This window comes from Peromyscus leucopus, chromosome 23 (assembly GCF_004664715.2).
Source record: "Peromyscus leucopus breed LL Stock chromosome 23, UCI_PerLeu_2.1, whole genome shotgun sequence".
In the NCBI taxonomy this organism is placed as follows: Eukaryota; Metazoa; Chordata; class Mammalia; order Rodentia; family Cricetidae; genus Peromyscus; species Peromyscus leucopus.
The window spans coordinates 8,862,361-8,888,043 of NC_051082.1; the positions used below are offsets into that span (position 1 = coordinate 8,862,361).

General features: G+C 50.4%; 1 protein-coding gene across 2 annotated transcripts in view; it reads left to right on the forward strand.

The window, feature by feature from the left end:
* Ksr2 (kinase suppressor of ras 2) overlaps positions 1–25,683 on the forward strand; it is a 382,945-nt gene that overhangs the window by 330,927 nt on the left and 26,335 nt on the right. For both annotated transcript variants that reach the window (XM_028878818.2, XM_028878819.2), the window contains exons 15-16: positions 21,381–21,477; positions 23,152–23,285. In XM_028878818.2, coding sequence (XP_028734651.1) covers positions 21,381–21,477; positions 23,152–23,285 — 231 coding nt within the window. The remainder of the gene's footprint in view (positions 1–21,380; positions 21,478–23,151; positions 23,286–25,683) is intronic.

Genomic DNA, 25,683 nt, shown 5'->3' on the forward strand with positions numbered 1-25,683 from the left:
GTTTGATGCTGGTGCTGAAGAGATGGCTCAGCTGGTAAAGGTGTGTGCCATGCAAGCCTGAGGCTCCAAGTTCAATTCCCAGGACCCACATGGTAGAGGCAGAGAACCAATATTGCAAACTTGTCCTCTGACCTCTGCACACAAGCCATGGCACACACTCCCAATGATGATAAATACATTTTTTAAAAAAAAACTAACACCAAATTCCTGTTTGTTCTTCACAATGTCACAGATAGAAGATTCATTCTTACCATACATCTTAGCAACCCTCATGCAAGACATTGAATCCAATAATCTCACCTTTTGACTTAAAGTACGTTCTTTGTGGCTTCTATCATTTCCAAGTTACACCATTCTTGTACTCTGGGGCCTTTGTAAAATAAAACAAGGGTCACTGGATCCCCATCCCAGAGATACCACAATCATTGATCTGGTCACCAGGTGGCTCTTGGATGAGTAGTGGGCAGGTAGCCTATACAGCATGGATACATTGATCAAAGGAATGAGTCCATGCCCTAAGCAGAATGGGGTCGTGTCAGAGTGATATAATGTGTGATTTCGTCATTTTACCCAGAATGCCCTGCAGCTGAAAATATATGAACTGTTTATTTCTGGAATTTTCCATTTCTTATTTTATGGTTATAGTTCAAGCTCAAGTTGCCAAAACCGCCAAAAGCAAAACGGTAGGGAGGAGGTGTGGGGAGCACCACCTCCTTGTTCATCACAGCTGTTTTCCTTCTCTGAGCCAAGCAGAAACAGTCCTAAGGTGTGGTCTAATTTAACTTTCAGAAGACTGGAGGGGGCTCATTGAACCCAGCGTACAGATGAAACGGGATCACAGAGACAAAGCAGCGTCTCATGGTGGAGTCAGCAGCCACCCGGTTACCCTCCCCCCCCCCCCCCCCCCGATTCCTCACGGGCATTGTATTGTTGCCCTGACGGTGCAGGCAGGGGGATTGAGGCTCAGAAAGGTTAGATGGCTGTGCCTGGACCCCCTGCTGCACAGTTGACTGAGCCCGTATCACTCTGTGGCTCAGGAGTTCTCTCCCCTGGGCCTTTCTCTCCTTTGGAAGAGCTCTCCGCGCCCCCCCCCACTCCCAACCCCCTAACATCGACTCCTTCCCATCCTCCAGGTGTGGTTGTTCTAGGAGGGCACAGCCAGGCTCGTGGGTGGTGCAAATCAAGTTTCTATGACCACAGTGAAGAGATTTCTTAATCTCTGAAGCAAACAGATCCTCACGATGTGCGCAGCAGAACTTGAGCTCCAGCCTGAAGCCGGCAACTCAGGAAAGAAAACAAACCCGTGTTTGCTAAGTGGGAAGAGAGAGGATATTGGCTGAGGAGAAAAATGTCATTTTTCAGTCAGTCGAGAGGAATGCTAACATATAACCTAGAAAACCAATGGGGGCGGGGGGACCCAGTCTAATTCTTCCAGGCTGCCTGCATGAAATTGCGTCCAAGAACTCTGACATTTCGCTCCTAATTTTGATAGAGAAGACATTTTCTGAGGCCCGATATTGGTAGCAGGTATACTGACTTTGTGGACTCCTCCCTGGCTGTAGGTGATCAGAAAGTGTGTCCCCGATCAAAATGTTCAGAAATGGCATTGTTAACCAACGCATGTGGCCGTTCATCTGCTTATCCAGGCATTCAGCTGCCTCTGCAGGGAAGGGAGCTGGTTCTGGGGTCACGGTGTCTCCTAAGGCAAGCCTATCCCTAGAAGTCTGTCAGCCCGAGCAAAGGCAGGTAGAAGAAACCTCCAGAAACTGCTAGGCCAAATAGCAAGTTTGGGGTTGAAGGTGCACACAGGGTGAGCGGGGGGGGGGGGGGGGGGGGGGGGGGGATGATGATGAGACAAGATAACATTAGGGTTTGAATGTGAAATGCCCCTTCAGTCGGCTCAGGAGTTGGGACCCTGGGTGGGGCGGGGTGAGGAACTTTGGGGACACATGGCTGACTGGCTGCATGCTGGCCACTAGAGGTGGACCTTGAAGATTATAGCCTGACCCTGTCCTGCTCCCTGTGCCTGCCACACACTCCCACCACCACACCTTCCCCCACCATGATGGACTTGCCCCCCCCCCATTCCCCTCCCCTGGCCAACCATGACCCAAAATAAATCCCTCCATGAAGCTGCTCTGTTGGGTCACAGCCAAATTGGAATGGCCGTGCAAGAACGAGTCAGTTTGAAAGAAATGGGTGGTTGTTTTAGCGCCTCTTCACTTGCTGTGGTAAAATACCGTGGTGGAGGCAATCCGTAGAAGGAGCTTATTAGGGCTCGTGGTGCCAGGTTAAGAGTCAGTCACGGCAGGGAAACTTGGCGGCAGGTGTGGAGGCTGGAGAGGGAAGCCGATGGTATATGTGACCCAGAAGCAGGAGGCAGAGAGCAAATTAGGAAGACTCTGGTGTTTAAACTCTCACAGCACCCCTTCAGTGATGTACTTACTCCAGCAAAGCCACTCTTCCCAAGTCTACCCAAACAGTGTCATCAGCTAGGGGCCAAAAATTCGAATGCATGAGACTGGAGTGGGGGCAGCTCATTGAAACCACCGTAGCAGTTGAGGAAGAAAAAGACAGAATGGCTTGTGTTAAAATAAAAATTTGTATCTACAGAGTCAACCAACCATGGATGGGAAAATAGTTGGGGATGAGCTCTAGAAAGTTCCAAAGACAAACATTTGAATTGATTGCACAGCCAATAGTACACTGAATCCATTTGAGTGGATCAATCATAGCATGTCTGGCTGGGGCCCCATCTCACGATCTTCAGGCTCCCCCAGCCCTCCCCCTAATGTTGCCTGTCTGTGTCTCACTCTGTGAGGTTAAAACAGCCATGTTTGTGTCTGAACTGGACACGTACGAGCTTTTGTTTTTTCTTCTCCCTAAATGCTGTGGTGTAAGAGCTACTTATAGAACGTTCACACTGCAGAAAGTCAACATCTCTATGTATTAGAGATGTTGTTATGTAAACTATCTAGAGATGATTTAAAAGGAACCAGGACCATGTGCAGATGTTATACATTGATGTGGTACATTGATGCACAAGCGAGCATCTGCAGAGTTTGACATCTGCAGGGTGGGAGCTTGGGACCAGCGGGACAGCTGTGGTTCACTTAGGACTAAATAGTGCCAACCGGGAGGTGTATCATAAAATGGGTGATTTCATAAGAACGGATAGTGCTGGGGACCTGGGAGGGGTTCTGTCGATAAAATCCTTGGCGTGCAAGCCTGAGGACCTAAGCTTGGGTCCCCAGCATTTACAGCCAAACAAGTCTGTATTCTCAGAGCTAGGGAAGTGGAGGCAGGAGGATTCCTGTGGCTTGTTGACTGGACATTCTAGCTAAAGTGGGACGCTCCTGGTCAGTGAGAGATGCCTCGAAAAATAAGATAGCAATTGAGGAAGATACGAATGTTGACCTCTGCTTTCCACATGCACAAGCTCCCACATGTACACACACACACACAATTGCACACACACACAAGTGCACACACACACAAGTGCACACACACACAAGTGCACACACACACCCAAGTGCACACACATATGTGCATGCATGCACATGGGCACCAGCAAAGAAGAACAAACGGCTACTGTCTTGCTCTGCATTACCCATCCTGTGCTATAGAATACTCACAGCTATCCTGACATGTGACTGTGAACGCCGACCCCATTTTACACACCAGGCTGAAAAGCCTGTCTTTCCCAAGAATTCTTTCCACTTCAGCAGCTGTCAGTGATGTCATGACAAACTCAAGGTCATGGAAGCAGAACACCTGAAGCTCTGACACCCATCACTTGAGGGTCAGACCCGGTACTTTCATTTCCCCCATGGGGGCCAACCACACCCACCCACCTGATTATGCCTCCTGTGATATGGTAACCTCTGTGACAGTGGGCGGGACAATCAGGGAACTTGGGATCGGGGCTGTGGTCCTGATGCTGAATGAGCATCCTCATTGGCTCTGGATCTTCTTACATGTCCCCCGGCCCAGGTCAGAGTACCTTCCACTTCAAACAGCCGCCAGGCAGCAACCAAATTCACACATAACTTCGATAGCAAAAGTGGCTACACATTGCTTGGGATCCCTCTATCTCCATCCTCCAAGTTTTATGGGAACTGGAGTGTCTGAGGGATTTGCCAGAGGGGATGGGGGTAGGGTGGATAAGATTACCCAGTCGAACATCAGAAAAGAATTCTCTCAGAGCCCTGGAGATGAGAGTTTATGGGGCGGGGGTGGGAAGAGTGGCGGGGGGGGGGGGGGGGGGGGAGGGCGGCATGGAGAGGGGGAGAGCACACGTGAACTTGACTTGTGATTTCACCGGTCTCTGAGAAATTGGCAAAGGCTTACATTTTGTTCCTGCACCTTCTAAATTGGGTTTTTGGGAACTGACAGGGCTTTCGATGGGAACAGATTAACAAGGTGAGGCTTGGCGGCTAATGGAAATATTCGTAATAGGGATTACAAGGAGGTTTTTTTTTTTTTTTTTTTTTTCCATCTTGCCTGTGGGGAATGTGACAGTCTTTGGGGGCACAGCACCCCTTGTCTCTAATCTCTCTGGACACTTATCTTCTGTTTTTAAATGATGGAGAGGGGAGGTCACATCCCCCCGTGGTGACTGGCTTGCTATCTGGGACAAACTAGAGAAAGCTATTAACAAAAAAAAAAAAACATGAAATTGAATCTCACCGAGCAGAGATTCCCATTTGCCTGGAGTTCCTTCAAAGCTGCTCCACAGCCCAGTTTTGTGCAGATGGAGATGTCCATGGACATTTGTGTTAAAAAAAAAAATACCATGTTTCTTAAACACCAAGAAAATACAATCCCATGCCAAGGAATCACAGCATCTTCGTTACTTTGGCTCTTGTTCATTCTCTGCCTGCTTCTCATGGCCTCGATTCACCTAGTATTTTGAGATCCATGAATCTACTGTCATTGCCAGTATTTATGGAGCACTCCCTATGATCTGATCTCTTCGCGTGTCTGTTAGAATTATTATACGTTTTATTGATTGATTTTTGTATCTGTGGGCACTCATGTGCCATGGCATATGCTTGGAGGTCAGAAGACAGGCTGTGGAGGTCAGTTCTCTCCTCCCATGGTGTGTGCTCCCTGCGGATTGAACCTGGGTCATCGGACCTGGCAGCGAGTGTCTTTACGTGTTAAACCATCTTCTCTGGCCTTTGCCTATCTTTCAGCCAGGATAGGATACGTGTAAGCTGCGCAGACAAACGACCACGAAAAGCTGCCATTTAACATTGTAATTCTTTCACGGAAGTCAGCCGTGGGATGGGCCATCCTCTGCGGTACCCTTTTTCCAGGCAGTCGCTCAGGCATCTGGTCTGTGTAACCTTGTGACTCGGTGTGTCCGGGCAGAGCCTCCTTAGTCCTGATGGCACAGAGAGAAGGGCAGACTGGACATTAGGCAATGGGCTTCCAAGTTCCCCAGCTTGAAAGTGACAGGGCTCCCTTTTGATTGGCTGGAGCCAGTCACGTGGTTCCGCATTACCAGGAGGAATGGAGAAGAAGGCAGTGTGGGACGGGATTTGGTGGAGGTTAATGCTCTTCTATCCATGTAAGAGTTTTCCAATTAACTTCTCCCAGGCGGCCATTTATTTTAAGTAACTTTTCTAAATGCTTATGGTTAGAGAGATCCACATTGGTTCTGGAACCTAGCTGTGCCTGGCTCCAGATTCCAAGTTTTCCATCTCTAGTTCTGACTGCCCCCCACCCCTACCCACACCCTGTCTCCTGTCCATTCTCCTGTTTCTGTTTCTTCTGGAAGTGAATGATCCTCTTAGCAGAGTGCCTCCCCCTCCTCCCATTTCCTCCATCTCTATCAGGGTTATGAATATCTTTTCTCTCTAGGATCCAGCCTGGCTTTGCCACCCCGGCCCTCGTGAGTTACCTAGGAGTCCTCTGGTATCTGCTTCCAAGGCTCTGAGAGACAGAACACAGGTGTTCTTTGCTGTGCGGGAGGCAGAGCAGAGGTTGCATAGTATGTGGGAGACCCTTCCTGCTGACGATGGCGCTGTGGCATGTCTTATTTCCCCCCTTTCCCAGCACACGGAGTCTCAGTAAATGCAACCGTTAAAAAAAAAAGAACAAACAAACAAAAAACAATGAATTTTTGATTTCTATGAGTTCCCTTTGGGATTATTAAGCAGCTTATACAGCATTTGCATCCCCACAGTTTGCTCATTGGGTGCTTATGGTTTAATTATGTAGCTCGGTGACTTTTTGTGCATTCATAAAATTGTACTAAAATGTAAATTTAAAACATTTCAAAACCTTAAGAAAAAAGCACTCGGTTCGTTGACAGCTACCGTAGCACCCACATCCCACCACCCCATTTCCTTCAGCATTCTGCCCATTGACAGCCAACCACAACTCCCAACATCCCCCCCCCCACCTATAGCAACCTCAACTTCCACTTTGCAAAGGATTGATTGGGGCGGGGGGCGGGCAATGTGAACACAGAGCAGTCTCCAAGGGCAAGAGGCCAGTTCTGGCCTTGTCATGAAGGTGCCCTGGGTCGCTGTCCCTGGCTCCAGTCATGAGCATGCACCTGCTACACACGTAAGGACATGCAGGGACCTCTGCACACATAGATCTCGGCATGGGGCATGCAAGAACATACCTACAGAAGCAGAAGCCGACTTAACATCGCTGTAACACAGGATCCTTATGAAAACAGAGAGAATGGCCTATTTGTGTTCAAGTCCAAGATGGGGCAGCCCTTGGCCTGGGGCTCTGATGAGGCCAAGTATATCACGGTCACACAGTAGGAGCACAGAGGTAGTAATTGTGTCTCGGCTCACTGCTGTGATGGAATACCCCGAGACAAGCAGCAAACTGAAGAAGGGAAGTTTTGATTTTTGCCCTCAGTTCCAAGTGGCATCTACTATTCCAGAAGCCGAGAGTGGGTGCTGGTGTTCGGCTCACTCTCCTTTTTTATTGAGTCCAGGATCCCAGTCTGTGGGATGGTACCGACCACAGTTAAGATGGGTCTTCCCATCTCAGTTAAGCCAGCCTAGGAATTCCTACACAGGCATGTCCATAGGCTCATCTCCTAGGTGATTTTTAGAGTCTCTCAAGTTGATAGTATTAATTATAACATGCCCCAATAACCACGAATCCCCACCACTAACAGGTCCCCAAGACCTCATAATACCACCATCTTGAGGGCCAAGGCTTACATCTTTTGGGGACTCTAGTCAAAAACCATAACAATAAATATGCATTCTTGCTTGTACTCTTGTTCATATACCCGGACATTCACACGTACACACGTCTGTCCGTGCATCGACATGTGTACACAGGAAAGGGAACAGACATGTTTGTGCCCACAGGAACTATAACAGACAACTTATTTACACCTGTGTCTTTTCATGTTGTTATGGTAGTCCGGTGCCAATATCTTGGGTCACTTTGCTCTTGTGGTCCCACCCAAGCCAGGTGTCTGGAAGGAAAGTCTTCTAAGGCAATTTTGCTTTTCCTAGGTGGATGCTTATTTGGTGCCAAAGGGACTGCCTGGGAATTGTCCCTGTGAGTGTGGTGTTGGGTTCCAAGCAGGGGATGGAGGAGCGGGGAGAGGCAGGAGATGTGGACTTGAGTTGAGTGTGTCCCTCTCCGGCTGGGTAGCCATGGGCAGCACAGCCAACGTCTACCCTATGGAAGGTCGGTTGTTTAGCTGCCTTTTTTCTGCACTGGCCCCCCTCTGCTCCCTTCTCCCTCAGAGCTCAGTCCCATCCCAAGCACAGTGTTGTCTTTACACCGTGACACTTGGTGGCACTGTCTTGGGGCATATCTGCTCTGCTACCAGACTGGATGTCCCCAAGGCCAGCATGGTGCCCGGCAGGGACTCTAGCGGAGGGTGAGCCCAGCACTTGCTTCGTGGTGTGAGGCTGAGTGAATGAAGGAGTGAGTGCAGGGAGAGAAAACCCACTTGGCCCTGACCCTCCCTCACTATGGAGAAGAGCGAGCAGCCCATAGTTGTCTTGGTTAGCTCATTCATTGCCAACTCAACAGCAATCTGGAGTCATCTAAGAGGAGAGGCCTGGACTGAGGAATTGTCTACATCATATTGGCCTGTGGACACATCTTTGGGGGATTGTCTTCATTATGATGGATGCGGGAGGGCCCAGCACACAGTGGGCGGCACCATTCCCTAGGCAAGTGGGCACAGGTTGTATAAGAAAGCTAGCCAAGCATGAACCCTTGAACAAGCCAGAGGGAAGCACCCTCCATTGTTCCTGCTGTAATCCTTCATGAGTGAGTGAGTTCCATGTTGGGGTTGATGCTGAACAGAAAAGCTGACAGGTCTACTTTCAGGTTCCTCTTTGAGTCCCTGCCCTGACTTTCCTCAATGGCACACTGATCTGGAAGTGTAAGGTGAATAAACCCTTTCATCTACTAAACGCTTTTGCGTAGAGTGCTTAGACAAGCACTCGCTTTTCTCATCCACAGAGCCCCAGTTCTTAGGGTGGCAGGGGAGGGGTCCGCAGGTCTCTCCTGGGAATGATTGGCCACCATCGCCCAGAAGCAGCCGTAGCCATCTACAAACCCAGTGTGGCCGAGAGCCAGATTTTGTTAAGGACAAAGACACTTGAATCTTAGCTGATGTCTCTACGTCACTCTCTGCCTTCTGGATCATTTTCAAGTCTTAAAGATGTAAACACCACTGGCCATAAAGCAGGCACTGGGCTAGATATAACCCCCAGGCTGTGGCTGGCAATTCTTCACAGACCTAGGTGTCTTCACTTTCCTAAGTTCCTGCATGCCACTGGCCTGGAGCAGTGTGAGAAGAGGGCTAGGGGACTCCGGGCAAACTGGACCCACCCTCTGTCCTCCACCCTGTCCTGATGCAGAAGGATCATTTGCTCTTCTGACCATGCATACCATGGTATGCACCCCCCACACATAATAAGTGTAACTTTTAAAATAAAAAATGAATAGTAACAGGGGCTGGGGGTGTAGCATACACACACACACACACACACACACATGCACATGCACACGCACACATACATACACACACATACATACACACACATACATACACACACACATACATACACACACACACACAAACAAACAAATAGCCCTGTGCCTATCTTTTTCACTAGGGACTGAACTTTTCCAGGGAAGACACATTGTTTGATTTTTCTGGGATTTATACGTTTGCCATGTGCCCGGAATTGTCAAAACCAGGTCACCAGATAGGAACAGCAAACATGCCCGAGCTGCTTGGAGCAGCAATTCGGCTCAGGCTGTGCGCTATGCTTTGACTCTGTGTTTCTTTCTCATCAGCTCAGTATTTTCCCAACTGGCTGCAGAGCAAACACACATGCTGGTCTCACTTCCGTCTGACTCAGAGGCCCTCCCCACCTCCTCCCTCCTCCGTTCGCCCTCTTTCTCAATTTATAAAAGTAACATGAGTTTATTGGAGAGAAATTAGAAAGGAGAGATAAGCAGACGGAAAATGTGCAAAGCCCCAGGTCCCAGCACTCGGAGATAACCCGGCCAATACCCTGCGATCCGTCCTCTTTGTGGGTTTTCAATGCATATAAATTAGGTGAGAGATGTATACATTTTTTTAAAACAGCGGTTCCGTTTACTGTTCAGATGAAAAAGACGTTTGACTCCGGCCAACAACAAATGTTCATAGGGTTTCCATATCCAGCCCTGGAAGGCTACAGGGCCAACATTTATTTGCTCCTCTAGTTGTCTGTGGTACCTGATGGGGTGGGGGGCAGGAAACACCACTGTGCTCCGTTCATGATGTAGATAGACCCTGTGTTAAGATAGACACATAAGATGTACCTTGGTGGTGTACCCAGCTCTCGCCAGCCCTGATGGGCACAGGACCTTATGGCTTGGGAGACAGATATTAGAGTCAGGCCTGGAAGGTGATGTCTGCTTCTGGTTCCAGCCAGAACAATCTGCTTCTTGATCTGCTGTGCCCCATGTCCCCACTGGCACCTGTGGAGCATCCCCCGCCTCCCCGCCATGCTGGACTTCCTCCCGTCAAGGCGCCTCTGTTGTTAATTCATCACAGAGGCTGGAACACTCACTAGGACTGGAAGGTCGTCTCCCCTGAGCTCAGTGGAAGAATGGGATTCCCAGGGTGACACTCTTGAAATCAGGGGGCCGCTCCTCTGTGAAATCACCCTTCCCCGGAGCTCTTAGAAAGTCCTAGAAAGATGTGAAGATTCAAGGTCCGGACTCACATCCGGAGCCTCTTGCTTCCTGTGGCGCCGGGAGGGGATCCTGACTTGCACACAAATGTGCCCTTTGTAAATAGCATCCCTGCCCTAGGGAAGATGGCCACAAGAAACTCTGTGGCTTGTCAGAGAAGCCTCCAAATAATGGAGTCCATCGCTTTATCTCATTTCATCTCTGGTGAGTGCTGAGGAGAGAGGGTGTTCACACTGAGCACACCTCATGACAAGGATAGAAGTACAAAGCCCGTGGTTCCCCTGTGGGTGTTATCATCCCTCCCCGCCACACACACACACACACACACACACACACACACACACACACACACACACACACACACACCTGTTCCCAATTTCACAGAGCCCTATGGCTTCCAGAGATTTCTGGTGACTTGATGTTTGAGATCACACACCCTGGAGACTCAGGACAGTTTTACCAGGGCTTCTCTTTCTGAAGCTTCTGCTCTGAACTAGGTGGGCTTGCTGCCTCAGTTTCCTGATCTGTCCTGTGGGAATAGTCATAGAATCTCAGAGCTCCAGGAAAAGCATCACACGGAGCTAGGGAGCCATCTCGGGCAATAAAGGGTTTGCCTCGCAAATGTGAGGACCTGGGTTCCATCCCTGGGAACGCATGGAAAAAGCCGGGTGAGGTGTGCGTGCTGGGAGGCAGAGACAGGGAGGGGGATCCCTGGGGCTTGCTGGACAGCCAGCCTAACCTGAAGGGCAAGCTTCAAGTTCAATGAGGGACACTGTCTCAAAAGGGAGGAAGGGGGAGGGAGGGAGGGAGAGAAAAGAAAAAGAATGCAAAAAATAAAATAAAATAATTTAAAAATGAAGTAAATGGATAATTCTGAGGAACAACACCAGAGCTTATCCTCTGGCCTCTACATGCACGTACACACACACACACACGCACACGCACACGCACACGCACACGCACATGCACACGCACACGCACATTTAAGTGCACACATTCCCACCCATGTATTAAATGAGATGATTCAGCTAATGAACACTGCCTGGAAGCCTCTGCGTTGTCCCTGACAGTCTAGGTGGCCCTAGGTTACTGTCCCCCCAAATAGGATGCTCCTGACCTTCTTGGGGAGACTTCATACACTTGATTAGAAGTGGTCCCAAGTCAGCAGAGTCCCTGCCCTGGAGCGGCAGGAGGTAGGAAGGGCCCGCACTGTGCCTCTCCACCAGCCAGCCCTGACTACCTTGTCAGTGGGTCTCCCCCAAGCATGTTCTGTTTCTCTCAGTCTAGTCTGCTGTCATCTGTTACCTGTCTCCTTCGAGAGACTCTCCACTCTGAGCAAGGACTTCCCCTCTTGTCTGTAGCCGCACACACCGCGGTTGCATTTGAGGGGAAATCCAGCGCGTTCCAAGCCCTCACTTGCCGAGCTTGATTCGTTTTACAGAAAGCAGCGCCTTCCACCGTGGAGCCTTCTGTCGGCCACAATATCAAACTCGGGATTTGATTTCTGTTTTTTAGCGCTTTTTCCTGCTGTATTTCTTTCTGCATCCGTTAGGGAGTTGGGGGGCGGGGCGTCTAGCTCTCTGTGTGGCGGTCTGAGGAGGCAGTGATAGGTTTCTTTTTGAAATACTGTCCTCTTGCATTTTTCATCGCTGTAATGAAATGCTTCCACCTGGGAAGTTTACAGAGATTAAAGGTTCATTCAGCTCGGGGCTCTGGAGGATGGGAAGTCCGGTAGTGTGCTTCCCATATCTGATGAGGACTTCATACTGTACAATGCAGAGCACACCATAAGAAACAGAGCAGGTGTGTTGTCTCTGATCGCTCCCTCTGTAGTAACCTACCAACACAGGGGCCCACATTATGGCCTCACTGAATCCTAATTCCTCCCTAAGGCCCCACCCCCAAAGACCATTCGTGGGTAGGTTGAGGGGTTTAAACTTAGAACACGTGAATTTGAGGGGATATAGCAGATAGCTGGAGTGTTCAAACCTAGTCCATTACAAGAGACTGGCTGGTCCAGCAAGTGGGTCTGTAGTAGCCGTGATGGGCAGGATCCTAGATAAGAATGCAGGCTAACCCTGGAGATGCTGAGAATGTAAGGATCTGGGCTCAGGGAAGAGCACATCCCAAGATGCCTTTGAACTGTGTCCCAGACTGTGCTGGGCCTCTCGGGGTGACAAAAGGCTACTGCTGCCTGCAGATCTCCAGTGAGCGGGAGGTCTCACCTCCCAGATGGCATTTTCCGGTCTTGAATGTTCTCTCCCATCCAAGTGAGACCAGAGAGAGTGAATGTCACCAAGTATCCAACAGTGCCGGGTCATAGGATGGCGAGGAGAATGCAGGATGGCCAGAACCACACATCTCAGGCCTTAAAGGGTCAGGGCAGCCAACTTCTGGCCACTCAACAGAGATCTCAGATCCAGCCCTAGGAAGACGGACAACAGAAAGCCCACAGAGAATGCGAGTCTCCCTGTTCCTGCCTCCCCTCTCTGAGTCTGCAACAGTGCTTGGCAGGAGGAGAGCAAGACAGAGCTGAGTTATCAAAAGCTAAGCTCCAGGGTCAGGGGAGGTGTCCCAGGGGAGAAAGTACTTGCTTGCTGCACAAACATAAGGATCCAATTTGGGATCCATAGCAGCTGTGTAAACAACTGGAACTAAATACACATCTGGTGCTGGGTCAGCCGAATCAGTGAGTGACCCTGCCTCACAAAGTAAGGTGGGGAAACATCGAGAATGACAGCCGATGTCAGTCTCTGGCTCCATGTGCATCAACCCCTCACAACACTTGGCTCCTACTTGCAAATCCAAGATTCTCTCTCTTGAGGTCTAGCCTCAGCTCATTTCGGCACAATTTTTTTTTTCTTGCCCAGCTTGGACGTAAGTCTACCCCCCCAAGCAAGCCCTTCCTTAATGAAACTCCATAATTCTTCATTTCCTAGGCACACTCTGGGTTAAGCGGATGACAAACCGTCGGTACTTCCCGTTTTTATAAGCAGCTAACCTGGCATTTTTTTTATTATTATTATAAACTCCCAGAGTCCTGAGGTTTTAATATCTTCAGTGTTAGATTCATGGAAGACTTGGAAGTTGGAGATTGCCCGAGGCCAGAATTTGATGGAGTGTGCGGACTTGTTGCCTGGAATATGATTTATTGGCTCAGGGGAGGGAGAAGGAGCGTGGGACAATTAAATGGGACTCGAGTGTTGCAAAGTTGGGGCAAGGATGCTGAGTCGAGCGAACAGCAGACATTTGTAAATCTCCCTGACAGCTGCGGAGCTTTAAAAATAACAATTGATTTAAAAAATCCAACTGCCCTGGGAGCTCAAGGAAGTGGGAGCCCGGGACTGTTCCGCCTAGCCCTGACTTGGAAAATTCAACACTGAAACAAGCTTTAGGCAGCCTGCCCTTGACTGGGTTACTCAAACACCCTAGGTGGCATCCTATCTCAGGGCTGTGCACTGGTGGCCTGGCAACTGGGACTCTTTCTCCCTATTTTTTTTTTTTGTTACCTGCCCAGCTTCTTCATTAATCTCTTAGTGTCAAGGTGGCCCCCCCAGAGTGGCCTTCTGCAAGGCGACTTTATCACCTGAACCATACACATCCCCAGCCCCAGGGGTGACAATTTTTATCAATATCTAAGAGTCACGACCCATGTAGTACATGCCCTGGCCAGAGAGGACAGCTACCGGGTGCCACGAATCAGCACTACCTGCTTGCTGGATGAGTGTCTCATTGCCGCTGTCACAAATAGCCAGAAACTTGGAGACTGAAAGAGTAAAAATCTATCTTGGGTGTCAGCTGTCCAAATGGGACTCCCTGGGTTAAAATCCTGAGACTCTATGAGTTAAAATCCCAGTGTGGACAGGGCTGTGTTCTCCCAGGTGCTCCTGGGAGAGACCCTCTGCCAGATTCTCTGGCTTCTGGCACTGTGGTGCATCCTATGGAACTGTCTGAGTCCGTGCTGGTGGTCTAGATTCGTGATGCATTTCTCTGCCCCCCCCCCCAACTCTCAGAGCTGCCCCTGCCTCTTTGTTTCTGTCCCTTTGGAGCCACCACGATTCAGAATTGTCCCATCACCTCACCTTGAATCGGTCACATCCGCAACGCCCTGCCAACTCCGTGGGACACTGTGGTTTGGGGATCACTGTGTTAGCGTTCAGAGGTGGTTACCCCCCAAAAGACCAGCACCATCCTCTCTCTCCCCCATCATCCACACCTGCTCTGGGTCCCTTGGGCTTGGTGATGAGGAGTCAGGCACAGAGAGAGGAAGTCAACCCGTCGTGGCTCCTATCTGTGTCTATGAGACCATTCGGACAGAGACCCTTAAAGGTTGACCTTGCAGGATGGGCTTGGCTCGTTTCTGACACACAACACAGATTTTCCACTCCAGAGCCATCTTGGCTAAAGGCTTGCTGTACTTCTTGGATTAAAAGTTCCAGGCAGCTTTGGGGCTGCTGCCAGCGGCCAGGCTAGAGGGGGTGGGGCGGCCTGGAGAGAAGGCAACACACTAGTCTTCGTGCCTCTATTTAGAGAAAGTGTTACTCAGAGATACCAAGGTATGTGTGTGTGAGTGTGTGTGTGTGTGTGTGTGTTTGTGTGTGTGTGTGTGTGTGTGTGTGTGTGTGTGTGTGTGTACCCACACCGCCTCAGACACTAAAGGAGAACCAGTTAAGCCCATGAGTTACTGAAGCACCTTGTACTGACCTCCATATTAATGCTCCCGAGCATAGCAGACTCCATTAATCTTCATTGCCTTTGATGATAATGGTAGAGATGTCACAGCTGTACTTAACTGAAGATCTATGTGCACCGGGGTCTCAGAGGAAGGTGCCGTGGAGCAAAAGATGGGCTCCTAGAGCGTAAGGGCCCGATCCAAGAAGCCCAGATCCCAGTACCAGCTCCGGACAAAGGAGAGATATTGACACAGCCATGTTCTTGGCAGCATTGGCCAAGACATGAATGCTGGTTAGTTCTAACTGTCAACTTGGTACAGCCTAGACTTACCTGGGAAGAAAGTTGCAATGAGGGCCTTGTCAGCAACAAGTTGACCCATGGGCATGTCTGTGGGGGTTGCCTTGATGGCTAACTGAAGTGGGACGATCCACCCTGAATGTGGGCTGCACCCGGGCTGGGGCCTGGACCCTGTAAGAGTAGAGAGAATTGAGTAGCCAGCAAGATGTGTTTCTCCTCTTCCCACCCATGATGGCGGGTATGACGTGACCTGTTTCTTCCTTGACCACTCCTCAGTGAGGAACTGTGACCTGGACTTGTAAGCAGGATAAAGGGTGTCACGGCAACAGAAATGGAACTGGAAGAACATGGGACCAACCCCAGTCTTCTGGTGAACAAAAGGGATGCTCTTCAGCCTTTGAAAGAGGAGACTCTTCCCTTTACAACAACAGCCATGAGCCCAAGGACGCTATGCTTGGTGGATGGAGGCAGACACAGAAGATGACTACCATGTCGTCTTACATGGAGAGCCTTCAAAAGCCAAGCTCAACCAAGCGTGGTGGTGTGCGTCTGTAATCACAGCACTTGGGGGTGCTGAGGTAGGAGGATCTGGAGTTCCAAGCCAGCCTGGGCTACCCAGAGAGATGCTTTCTCAAAATCCAAGGGCTGGGGATGTCCCTTAGCAGCAGAGTAATTACCTAGCATGCAGAAGTTGGATTCCTACACTAAAGCAAAAGAGGAAAAAAATTCAAACTCTTGGAAAAGGAAAGGGATGAGGACTGGCCAGAGGCTAGGGGAAGGTGAGAGAACTGGAGAGATGTTGGTCTAAGGACACAAAATTTCTTATAACCGAGTTCAAGGTGTCCGTTGTTTGTCATGGTAACTTTGGTTGGTATGCTTATATATGCGATAATCACTAAGAACAGTGTTTATTTTCAGCCCAAAATTAATATGTTTAGAGTACATATGCTAATAAGCTTGGATTAGTCATTCTTCAATATATATTCATCAAAATATACTGTGTGCAATTAATAAATGCAATTTTTAACTTTCCAAATGTAAAGAATCATCTCAGCTGGACCTGGTGGCAAAGGCTATAATCCCAGCTACTTGAGGAACTAAGGCAGGGAGATGCCTGGCCTGCAGAGGGAGTTCAAGGCCAGCCTGGGCCACTTAGGGGGACCCTAGCTGAAAATAAAAAGTCAAAAAAGGCAAGAACTGGGGACATAGCTCAGTTGTAGGGTGCTTGTCTGACCTGCATGGAGTCCTGGGGTCCCTCCTCAGTCACTACAACAACAAATCCTCTTGGACACTCTTTGAAGTAGAGGTGAGACCACGTTGCAGAGACTCAAGGTTCCCTCCCTCAGAACATGCGCTGTTGATGCGCCACCAAGAAAGATGGACGACACCAATGCTACTCTGCCCTGCCACTCACGGCGAGACACACTCTGCTTCCTGAGATGTTACATATGAACGTGCATCTCGGAGTCTTTGAAACACCAATGAGAACACCGCCCCTCCTAACCATGACAGACGCTGGCTGCCTTGAAGGCCCTCAGCATGTGTTAACTCCATCTTACAGATGAGGATACCGTGGCTTGTGTCAATTCAGATGTCACAAAGCTGGCTGTAAATAACCGTAGAGATGTGGGATCAGGTGATATCTTTTGCCCTCCAGATGCCCGGCCCTTCTAATGGCTTCGAAACACTGTGCACTCACTCAGTGGGAGAAAAGCTGGGAGACGTTTATGTGTGTGTTGACACCTCAACTGTGCGTGGGAGTGGCTCTTTCCTATGTGTGTGTTGACATCATGGCTGTGTGGGTGAGTTTGTGCTCCCCCCCTGGATCTCAGCATCTGGTCCTATAAAACAGGAAGGTGACAGAGACAGACCTTGCAAGTCTGGGAGGATTCAGAGAGGTCACACTCGTCCCGAGGATGCACTCAACAAACTCACCTCTTCTCCCTCCCGTCCTCACTTCCTACCCCAGAAGCAGCTGTTAAGGCCTCAGAGCCAGACGCTTCCGTAGACATTTGAGCTGACTGGATTTTCTCACCTCAGCCACCCCAGAGGTCAATTTGGGTAGGAGCTGTCCACCTTGGTTCTTTTGAGACAGGGTCTCTCATTGGCTTGAGCCTCCTCCATTAGACTATCTGGCCAGCAAGCTCAGGAGCCTGCTTGTCTCTGCCTCCCCAACACCAGCATTACAAGTGTGGGTTCTGGGGAATCAAACTTGGGTCCTTGAGTTTACAAGGCAAACATTTTACCTACTTAGCCATCTCCCCAATTTCCCTCACATATTTTTAAAGTTTTTTTTTCAAGTGATGATGTACCTGCCAAGGTGTCCGTCTCATCAGGGCACAACACAGTGGTTGTCTGTGTTATCTGCTCCTGGAGACAAATGTGGAGCCTAGCTGGCCCCAGCCCCTGATGTTCACACACACACACACACACACACACACACACACACACACACACACACACACACAAAGACAGATATGCACACAGACATACAAACACACTCAGACACACACATACACACGTATGCACACATGCATACACGCGCATGCACACACGCAGAGACAGATATGCACACAGACACACAGACAGACAAACATACTCAGAAACACACACAGACACACAGACACTGGCATCACTCCGCTGGCTTCCAGCACACAGGCCAGTGGTAGAATCTTCCGGCAGTCTCCTGAGGCTGGCTCCCACCCCGTGAGCTTCATCCTGCCTTCTGCCATCTGCTTGTTTTACACAGTGTGGTGTGACTATGTTTTGTCGTGTGGCTCCTTCCTAGTGTCCCCAGTGTCTGCTGATGAACACGGGTTGTTTCTTAGCTCCCGCTGCTATAACCAAGTGCCGTGGACCAGTTAGCTTATAAAGAACAGAAACTTTGTCATCTATCTGGAAGCCGAAGTCTGAGACTAAGAGGCCAGGGCAGGCCCGCTTTGGCAAGGACTCCCCATGTTACAGACTGCCACCTTCATACTGTGTTCTTGCACAGTGTGAAGTCACGAACTCTCTGGGGAAACTTCCTTAAGGGTCCTCTCCCATCATCCCGTCGTCACCTCTGTTGGGTCACACATTGGGGGTCAAGGGTATCAGTGTAAGAACTATATAAAGGCCACAGTTTTTAAGGCCCTGACAAATTGCTCCCAGTCTGGGGTAAAGGTAGAAGCATTACTATTAGACTCTTATGATGTTGTGGTTCGTATTTGAAGGTAAGTGTGGGTATGTGTCTGCTGGGCATGTATCCAGGCATCATCTGCATATTTGGCATTTGTAAATGAGCCAAATCATGGCTGCACCGGCGTCCACTGTGGCCAGTACTGCTACTTGCTCAGCAGCCCCGTTTACTTAACATCGTGAAGACAGGAAGCAGACCCTGTCCATGGTGGCCAGGAAGGAACAGGCACAAAGACAGGGTTTCCTATGGTCACCCTGAGCTGTAGATGCTGGGAGTCTTGGAGAATGGTGCAATTATTTGCTCTTCTGTGTGCCTCAGGGAGAGCTCTGGTCTGTAATGAGTGTAGGTGGCCGCTGGAGAACGAGGTATCCAGGGGAGGGAATCCACCCACAGTCTTCCATCTCTGATACTTAAATGTCGACAGAGCAAAACTGGATGCTCGCTCGGCCCGCCCTTCCTCCACCTCTGCCGCAGAGGCCCGGCAAACTTGCCGCTGTGCCGCAAAGAGGGGGCAGCCTTGACTCATCTTAGACTGCCTCCTGCCGATGCACCGGGCGACCTTGGCTCAGTGAACCAAACCGCCTGTGAGTCAGCTGCTCTCGAAACCTCGCCCTGGGCAGGTGAAGAAAGGAATCTTCCTCGAAGATCATGCCTCTAGGTAGCATTTGGGATGGTGAGTGGATGGACAGACGGACAGACAGACAGATGGGCACACTAGAGAGGCAGGTTGGCAGACAGATGGGCAGGCAGAAGTGATCCACAGACAGATACATCATTTCTCCATTTGCACACACGATTGTAAAGGCCATGGGGACCTACTGTGTGTTGTACATGGAGCAGCACCTACATTTTTACACACCTGAATCCTGATGAAGCAGGAAGTGCCGCCCCCATTTTATGAGGACTCAGGGTCATATGGCTACTATGGGACAGATCAGAAGCCTAATTCCATAGGGTGTGACTCTTGTCCCCTAACCAGTGGGGATGGACTTCGCTTCAGATGCCAGACGCCAGGAGGGACTCTATCTCATTCGGTCCATATATTAATCTACAAAGGAGGTTTGCTCTGATGCATGAGGACACTCTAGCCCAGAGAGACTGAGTGACCCCATCCCAAGACCTTTCAGTAAGCAAGACGCAGAGTCAGGATTTGAACTGGGATTCCTCATACCATCACCCTTACTTCTACCCCAGGAATACAAGTCCAGCCTGAAACAAAGCCCGGGCAAACACCATGCCCGGAGTGCTTTAGCAATAAAGCTATAAATGAAAAGAAAGGCATTCAAGCTGTTAATTTTATAGAGATGGAAAATTAATTACCATAATGACTTCCATACTTCTTTTAGGCAATGCTGGCTTCTGGGGACTGGGGACGCTCTAGTGAATACAGAACTCATTCCTTCCTTCCTTCCTTCACTTCACTCATTTCTTGGGTGACTCCTCACAGCACCTGCTCTGTATACATCAGGAGATAAACTCGCCAGGAACGTTGAGATGGAGGGACGGGCAGACTGCAGTGTGAAAAGGTGTCGCCGCTGCCGCACAATGTCCTTTCATCCCGTCAATTCATCTTCAACTACCAGCCCTTGAAGTAAACTCAATGAGGCTGCAAATGGGTTGAGCACCCTCCATCTAGGCAGGTGCCTGATTGGGTGACATTGTCCTCTTGACACGCCCCCCCCCCCCCCCCGGTGAAAAGGCTCAATGGACCATTTGCTGATGGCGCTCAGTGCCCAGCAGTCACAGTTTCACTGCTCCTTCATCCCCGTCCCCACACAGGGACTCCCAGCTGGGACAGATGGCAGACAGTGCCGTCTGAGTGGCGTCTGAGGGCCCAGGAGTTATTGGTTTGCGACAGCTCTCCTTTGAGACGCTGGATGGGAGCCAGGCATGATGGCACAGGTCTGCAGTCCCAGCAGCTAGGAGGCTGAGCAGGAGGACCATGAGCAAGGCCAGCCTGAGCTATGCGGTGAGTTACAGGATAGCCTGGCTATATGGTGAGAGTCTGTCTCCAAAAGAGCCAGGGAGGCTGGAAATATGACTCGTTTGGTTCGGTGCTGGCCTTAGAAGCTTGCGGGCCTGCGTTCAATCTCCTAGAACCCGTATAAAAAAGATACATACGATCTCAGCGCTAGGGAGGCAGGAAAGGGCTGGTTCCTGGGACTCACCAACCAGCCAGCCTAGTCTACTTAGTGAGATCCTGTCTCAAAAAACAAAAGTGTCCGGCACCTGAGAAATGACAGCCAAAGTTGTCGTCTGATGCCCATGTGCGTGTGCACACAAGTAGATGTGCACCTGTACATGCACACGTGCAACTGCTTACACACACATAAACATGCATGCACTGTATGCAGAGAGAGAGAGAGAGAGAGACCCTAGGTTGAGGGACAGGCAGGCCCACTGTCTTCCCACTGTCCTATTGCTGTGAAGAGACACCGTGACCAAGGCAACTATTACAAGAGAAAGCCATTCGTTGGGAGCTGGCGTCCAGTTTCGGAGGTTTAGTCCGTTATCATCACGGAAGAAAGCCTGGCAGCATGCAGGCAGACACCGGCGTGGTTGCTGAGGACTGCGTCCTGATCCTTAGGCGGAGATGGGGTGGGGTGGGCCTGGGCCTGACATGGTCTTTTGAAACCTCAAAGCCCACCTCCAGGGACGTACTTCCTCAAACAAGGCCACACCTCCTAGTCCTTTCTAAGGCTTTCCAAGAGTTCTCCATTCCGGTGACTAAGCATTCCACTATATGAGAGGCCGTTCTGATGGCCACCACAGACACTGCTGGACCTGGCTGGATCTGGCAGGGGTCGACATGACAGGAAGTATCTGATATTACTAAGGGATCTACAAAGACAACTTTGCAGATTGCCACCCAGAACCAGCTCTGGGGTCGGGCGCAAGGCCCAGGAAGGTCACATTGGCGCCATGGTGACACATCCTCTCGGTTCTTCGTGACTTCTGATGACTGTCGTGGGCCGCCTTCCTCACCACGGCCAGCCATTTCCCTGACTGACCCCGTTCTTTTGCCTTGCAGCCTCTGTAAGGGACGGACGCTCTACTCTGTGGTGAGGGACGCCAAGATTGTCCTGGATGTCAACAAAACCAGGCAGATCGCACAAGAAATTGTGAAGGTACTGTGAGTTCTGGGGCCCCTACCTGGACCTTACAAAGACCCGGCCTGCTCCGGCGGTTTAGACCACAAGTCTGGTGCCCCGGCCAGCGGGGTGTCAACGGGGGTGACCCACCTGCGGGAAAGAATGAAAGGGACAGGGAAGACACAAAAGGACGACAGCAAGACAGGGTTCTGATCAAGCTGCAAATTTTATTCTCCTCAGCAAGGCTTATATAGCATGAGAGGGGGCAGGAAGGAGGGAAGGGGTGCACGATGTGCCGTACGTGCAGGTGAAGGGGGACGTGCAGGTGTAGGGCTACGTGCAAGTCTGCAAGTCGTGAGGCTGCTAGGTGGTAAGGTCACTCACTGGTCAGGGCCCATTGTCCTGTTGCTATGCTACCTGACCTGCCTGACCTGTTCTTTATCTTTGGGGACATCTGGTTTAGGGCAGGGGCTTGTTCTCTGGCCTAGCTAGTACTTTTCCATGGTCCATGTTTGGTCCCTGACAGTCTGGAACTCAAAGACGTTAGATTTAGTCTGAAAACCCCCGGGGGGTATGTACAAAAGATCTGTGAAGATGCGCCCTTAGGAATACTGCCTCAACCTCTGTTTTCTGGCTGGTACCTCATGGTCATGATCCCTGCATACAGGTGATGGCCCGTGGGTACAGATAAGCCACTCAGTTCTCTTGGGTAGTGAGTACATCAGAAACTTCTGAGTCCGCTGCTAGAAGCAGCTGATGGTAGGAAAGGCAGGGCACAGCAGCCCAGTTCATGACAGGAATATGGGGCAGAAATGGTTCACATCACAGTAGACCAGGAGGCAGAAAGTGAGACAGGAAACAGGCAGGGATAACATTCCCCCCAAGGCCCGCCCCCAGTGACCCACTTCCTCCAGCAGGCTCCACCTCCCAAGACCTTCTGAAAAAAAAAAAAAATGGTACCACCGGTTAGGTACCAAGCATTCAAAACATATACCAGTGAGGGACATTTCAGATTCAACCCATCACCACTAGGGACTGGTATACTGGAGTCCTGGAATTCCTATGAGCACCCAGCCATCTGTCTCTCTGTGGTCCAAAAAAACATCAAGTTGTTGAGTGTTGTCTTAGATGAAATCAGATAAGACGTCCCGAGTCTCCCGACAGGTGCCTTATTGGGGGGCTGCATCCAGGCTTTCAGTTCCCATCGGAAGTGGTAGGAATGATCTGTAGACATAAATAAAGACATGATAAACTGCTTAGCAAGGCAAAAATAAGTCAAAACAATCTCTGAATCGCTGGTAGATTTCCCTGTGTGTTCCTGATGCGGGGTCCTGAAAGGTCCCGTGGGTATCTCAGGTCATTCTTCAGGGCTGTGGGCTGAGTAACAGAGGAGCAAGGACCCTTTAAGAAGGAATTGAGGGGAAATGGCTGGTGGGATTCCTTTCTCTGGTGTCCCCCATCCTTTGTGGTGTCCCCGCTCTTTCCCTCTGGAATACACTTCCCTTTCTTTATTCTTCAGGAAGCAGAGTGGCTCCGTGGAGATGGCTTTGCAGGGGTCTGTGGGTGATGGTGGGCTTGTGACTTGCGTACCCTTGGTCCCCTGAGCTCCGTGGGTGGACCCTCCACTCGGCCACCCTTGAGGATCCAAGCAGGGGTGACAAGGAGGTGCTGGGTGCGCCTCTCATGAGTCCCCGTCTTCTCATCTTCCAGGGCATGGGCTACCTCCACGCGAAGGGCATCCTTCACAAGGACCTCAAATCAAAGAATGTCTTCTATGACAACGGCAAAGTGGTCATCACGGATTTCGGGCTCTTCAGCATTTCTGGGGTGCTACAGGCTGGCAGGTAAGAGGTGACAGAGGGGACCAGAGGGGTTCTTGAAAAGTGACCATGGGGCGGGGGCAGGGGTAGGAGCTCATTCCTGATGACCTGAGTGACAGTTGGTGAGGGTCGTGGCTAGGCTGCCATGCCAGCGGGGGTCATCAAAGACCTTCGCTTATTCCCATGAGCTTAGTGTCTTGCTCACTTGCCCTGATAGTGGCACCTTTGAGTGTGTGGCACAAGATCTAACACATCTCTAAGTTTCACGAGCTCTTGCCCTGGGCTGGAGGGGCTTCCCCAGGGGATGGGGATGGCCAAACCATGAGTTCCAAACTGTCTTAGGAATTAATTTTAGCCCAGCAACCCAACACAGCTGAGAGCAAGTGGTTTCAGGTCAGACCACCTGGGCCAGAAGGGGGTCCACCCATCCTTAACTGTGACCGTGGTCAAGATAAGCAGTCTCTCTGAACTCGAGTTTCCTTGTGTGTTTGAAAATGCCTCGCTTGTAGGGAGGGTCCTTATGAATTAAAACATGAGGATGCAGGACAAGCATTCAGCACAGGACCCTGAGTGGCATCAGATGCAGGGCAAATAGCTGTACTGCTGTGTTGTAATTAGCGCTCATTTGCATATACCTCCCCAGGATCACCCAGGGAATGATTAACCATCTTTAAGTAATTAACTCTCAGAGGCCACTCACCCTGGAGCCAGCCACGTTGAGTCAGCCATGCGAGAAACAGCTTGATCCCAAATAAACAGCCTATAACTCAGGAGGTCTGCCCTCGCGGATTTTAATTTGGAGTGTGCGCTGTGTACACACGCATGACACACACATCTGAACCCCCCTGCATCATATAATGAATGGCCTCTCTCCGCAGGGAAGACAGCACTGTGATTTCTCTCGTTGTGTTTAAGTTTCTGCCATTCTGGAGAGTCACTGATTTCTTTCAGGGACACCCTCCTGCCTTCTCAAAGGATTTTTATCCCTGCTGTGAGCTACCTTTGAATTGGAGTCAGAGTGCTTGGAATTTAACAAAACATGACATAAGCTGTTTCGGGGGTGGGGGGAGGGTGAGGGGATGTACAGCAAGCAGCCTTGGTTTCTGTCTTCTGGTGTTGTCTCCCCCTTCCAGACAGGATGTACTCAGTTTCTAGAACTGTCTATGGCGCTACGAGAAGTAGAGGCAACCAGACGAATAGGCCAGTAGACACATGGAGGGAGGGAGTCCACGAAGGACCGAGTGGGGTTCCTTCCACAGCAGAGCCAAGGTCCCCCGGCTTGCCAGAGAGAACCACATTCACTTTCATTTGCCAGGACCCCGGGGTCAGAGCAGGGTTCGGGACACAATTGGTGACGTCACTGTGAACCTAAGTATTTACGTGGGACTGATGGAGGCTGGATAAGCGTTTTCTTTAACTTGATTTGGGGCTGGTCATAAAGTTAGAGCTCTCCCTCCTGGCGACCTGCAGTGTTAGTGAGTTCCTCACGGTGAACGAACTACCAACCACACACATACACAGAGCTTCAGGAAAGATTTAGCGTGGCTCACGGATTCTTGGATTCAACACGGCTGCCTGGTCCCATGGACTTGGACAGCCGTCATGGAGGCAGGGTCCACGTGGAAGAGGAACTTCTTCACCCCATGGTTCATGGAAAGTGGAGAAGGAAAGACAGGAAGTAGCCAGGGAGGGACAAGATCCTCTTAGAGACTCACACCACCACCCTGTGACTTACTCACCTCCAGCTATGGTCTGCTTAGCTGAACCTCCCACAATGGCCACCAACAGTGAGCCTTTGGGGACGGACCACTTCACAATTAAAATGTAACACCTAACTATATCTGCCCGCTCTCCTCATTGAGGAAGGCGGGGGCGGGAGTCTATGACTGTATTCCTTACTCTGTGGTATTGCTGAGGCCACACTGCAGAGAAGAGGAAGGAGAAGCGAGGGGTCTTGGGTACTCTGTCCTTCCATTCCTCCTGTGGACTCAGTGTGGACCAATCAGGAAGGGAATCAAGCCAATTCAAAGATAAGGTGGATTCTCGCCCTGTCCAGACAATGTCCCCTCCCATCTCTGGCCCATCCTGGCTGTCAGTACATCTAATGTCAGGAGAGGGGAGTCTCAGGAATAATGCGCAACAGGAACAAGAAGTTGGAGATAGGAGACACCATCAAACACGGAATAGTTGGGGTCCTGCTTAGCAGCCTGGGAGCGGACGATGGGAGCTGAGGCAAGGGAGTCAGAATTACAGGCAGCAACAAATCCATTCTCAGGAGGGAGGCTTAAATGCCCAGGCCTGTGTCTCCATTCAGCCAGGCATCACATGGCCACTGAGAGCTTTGTAGGGCCTTCACCAACCAGGGTTACTATAACAAGGTGGCAGGTGTGGGGTGCTGATGCAGTACACAGGGAATATTTTC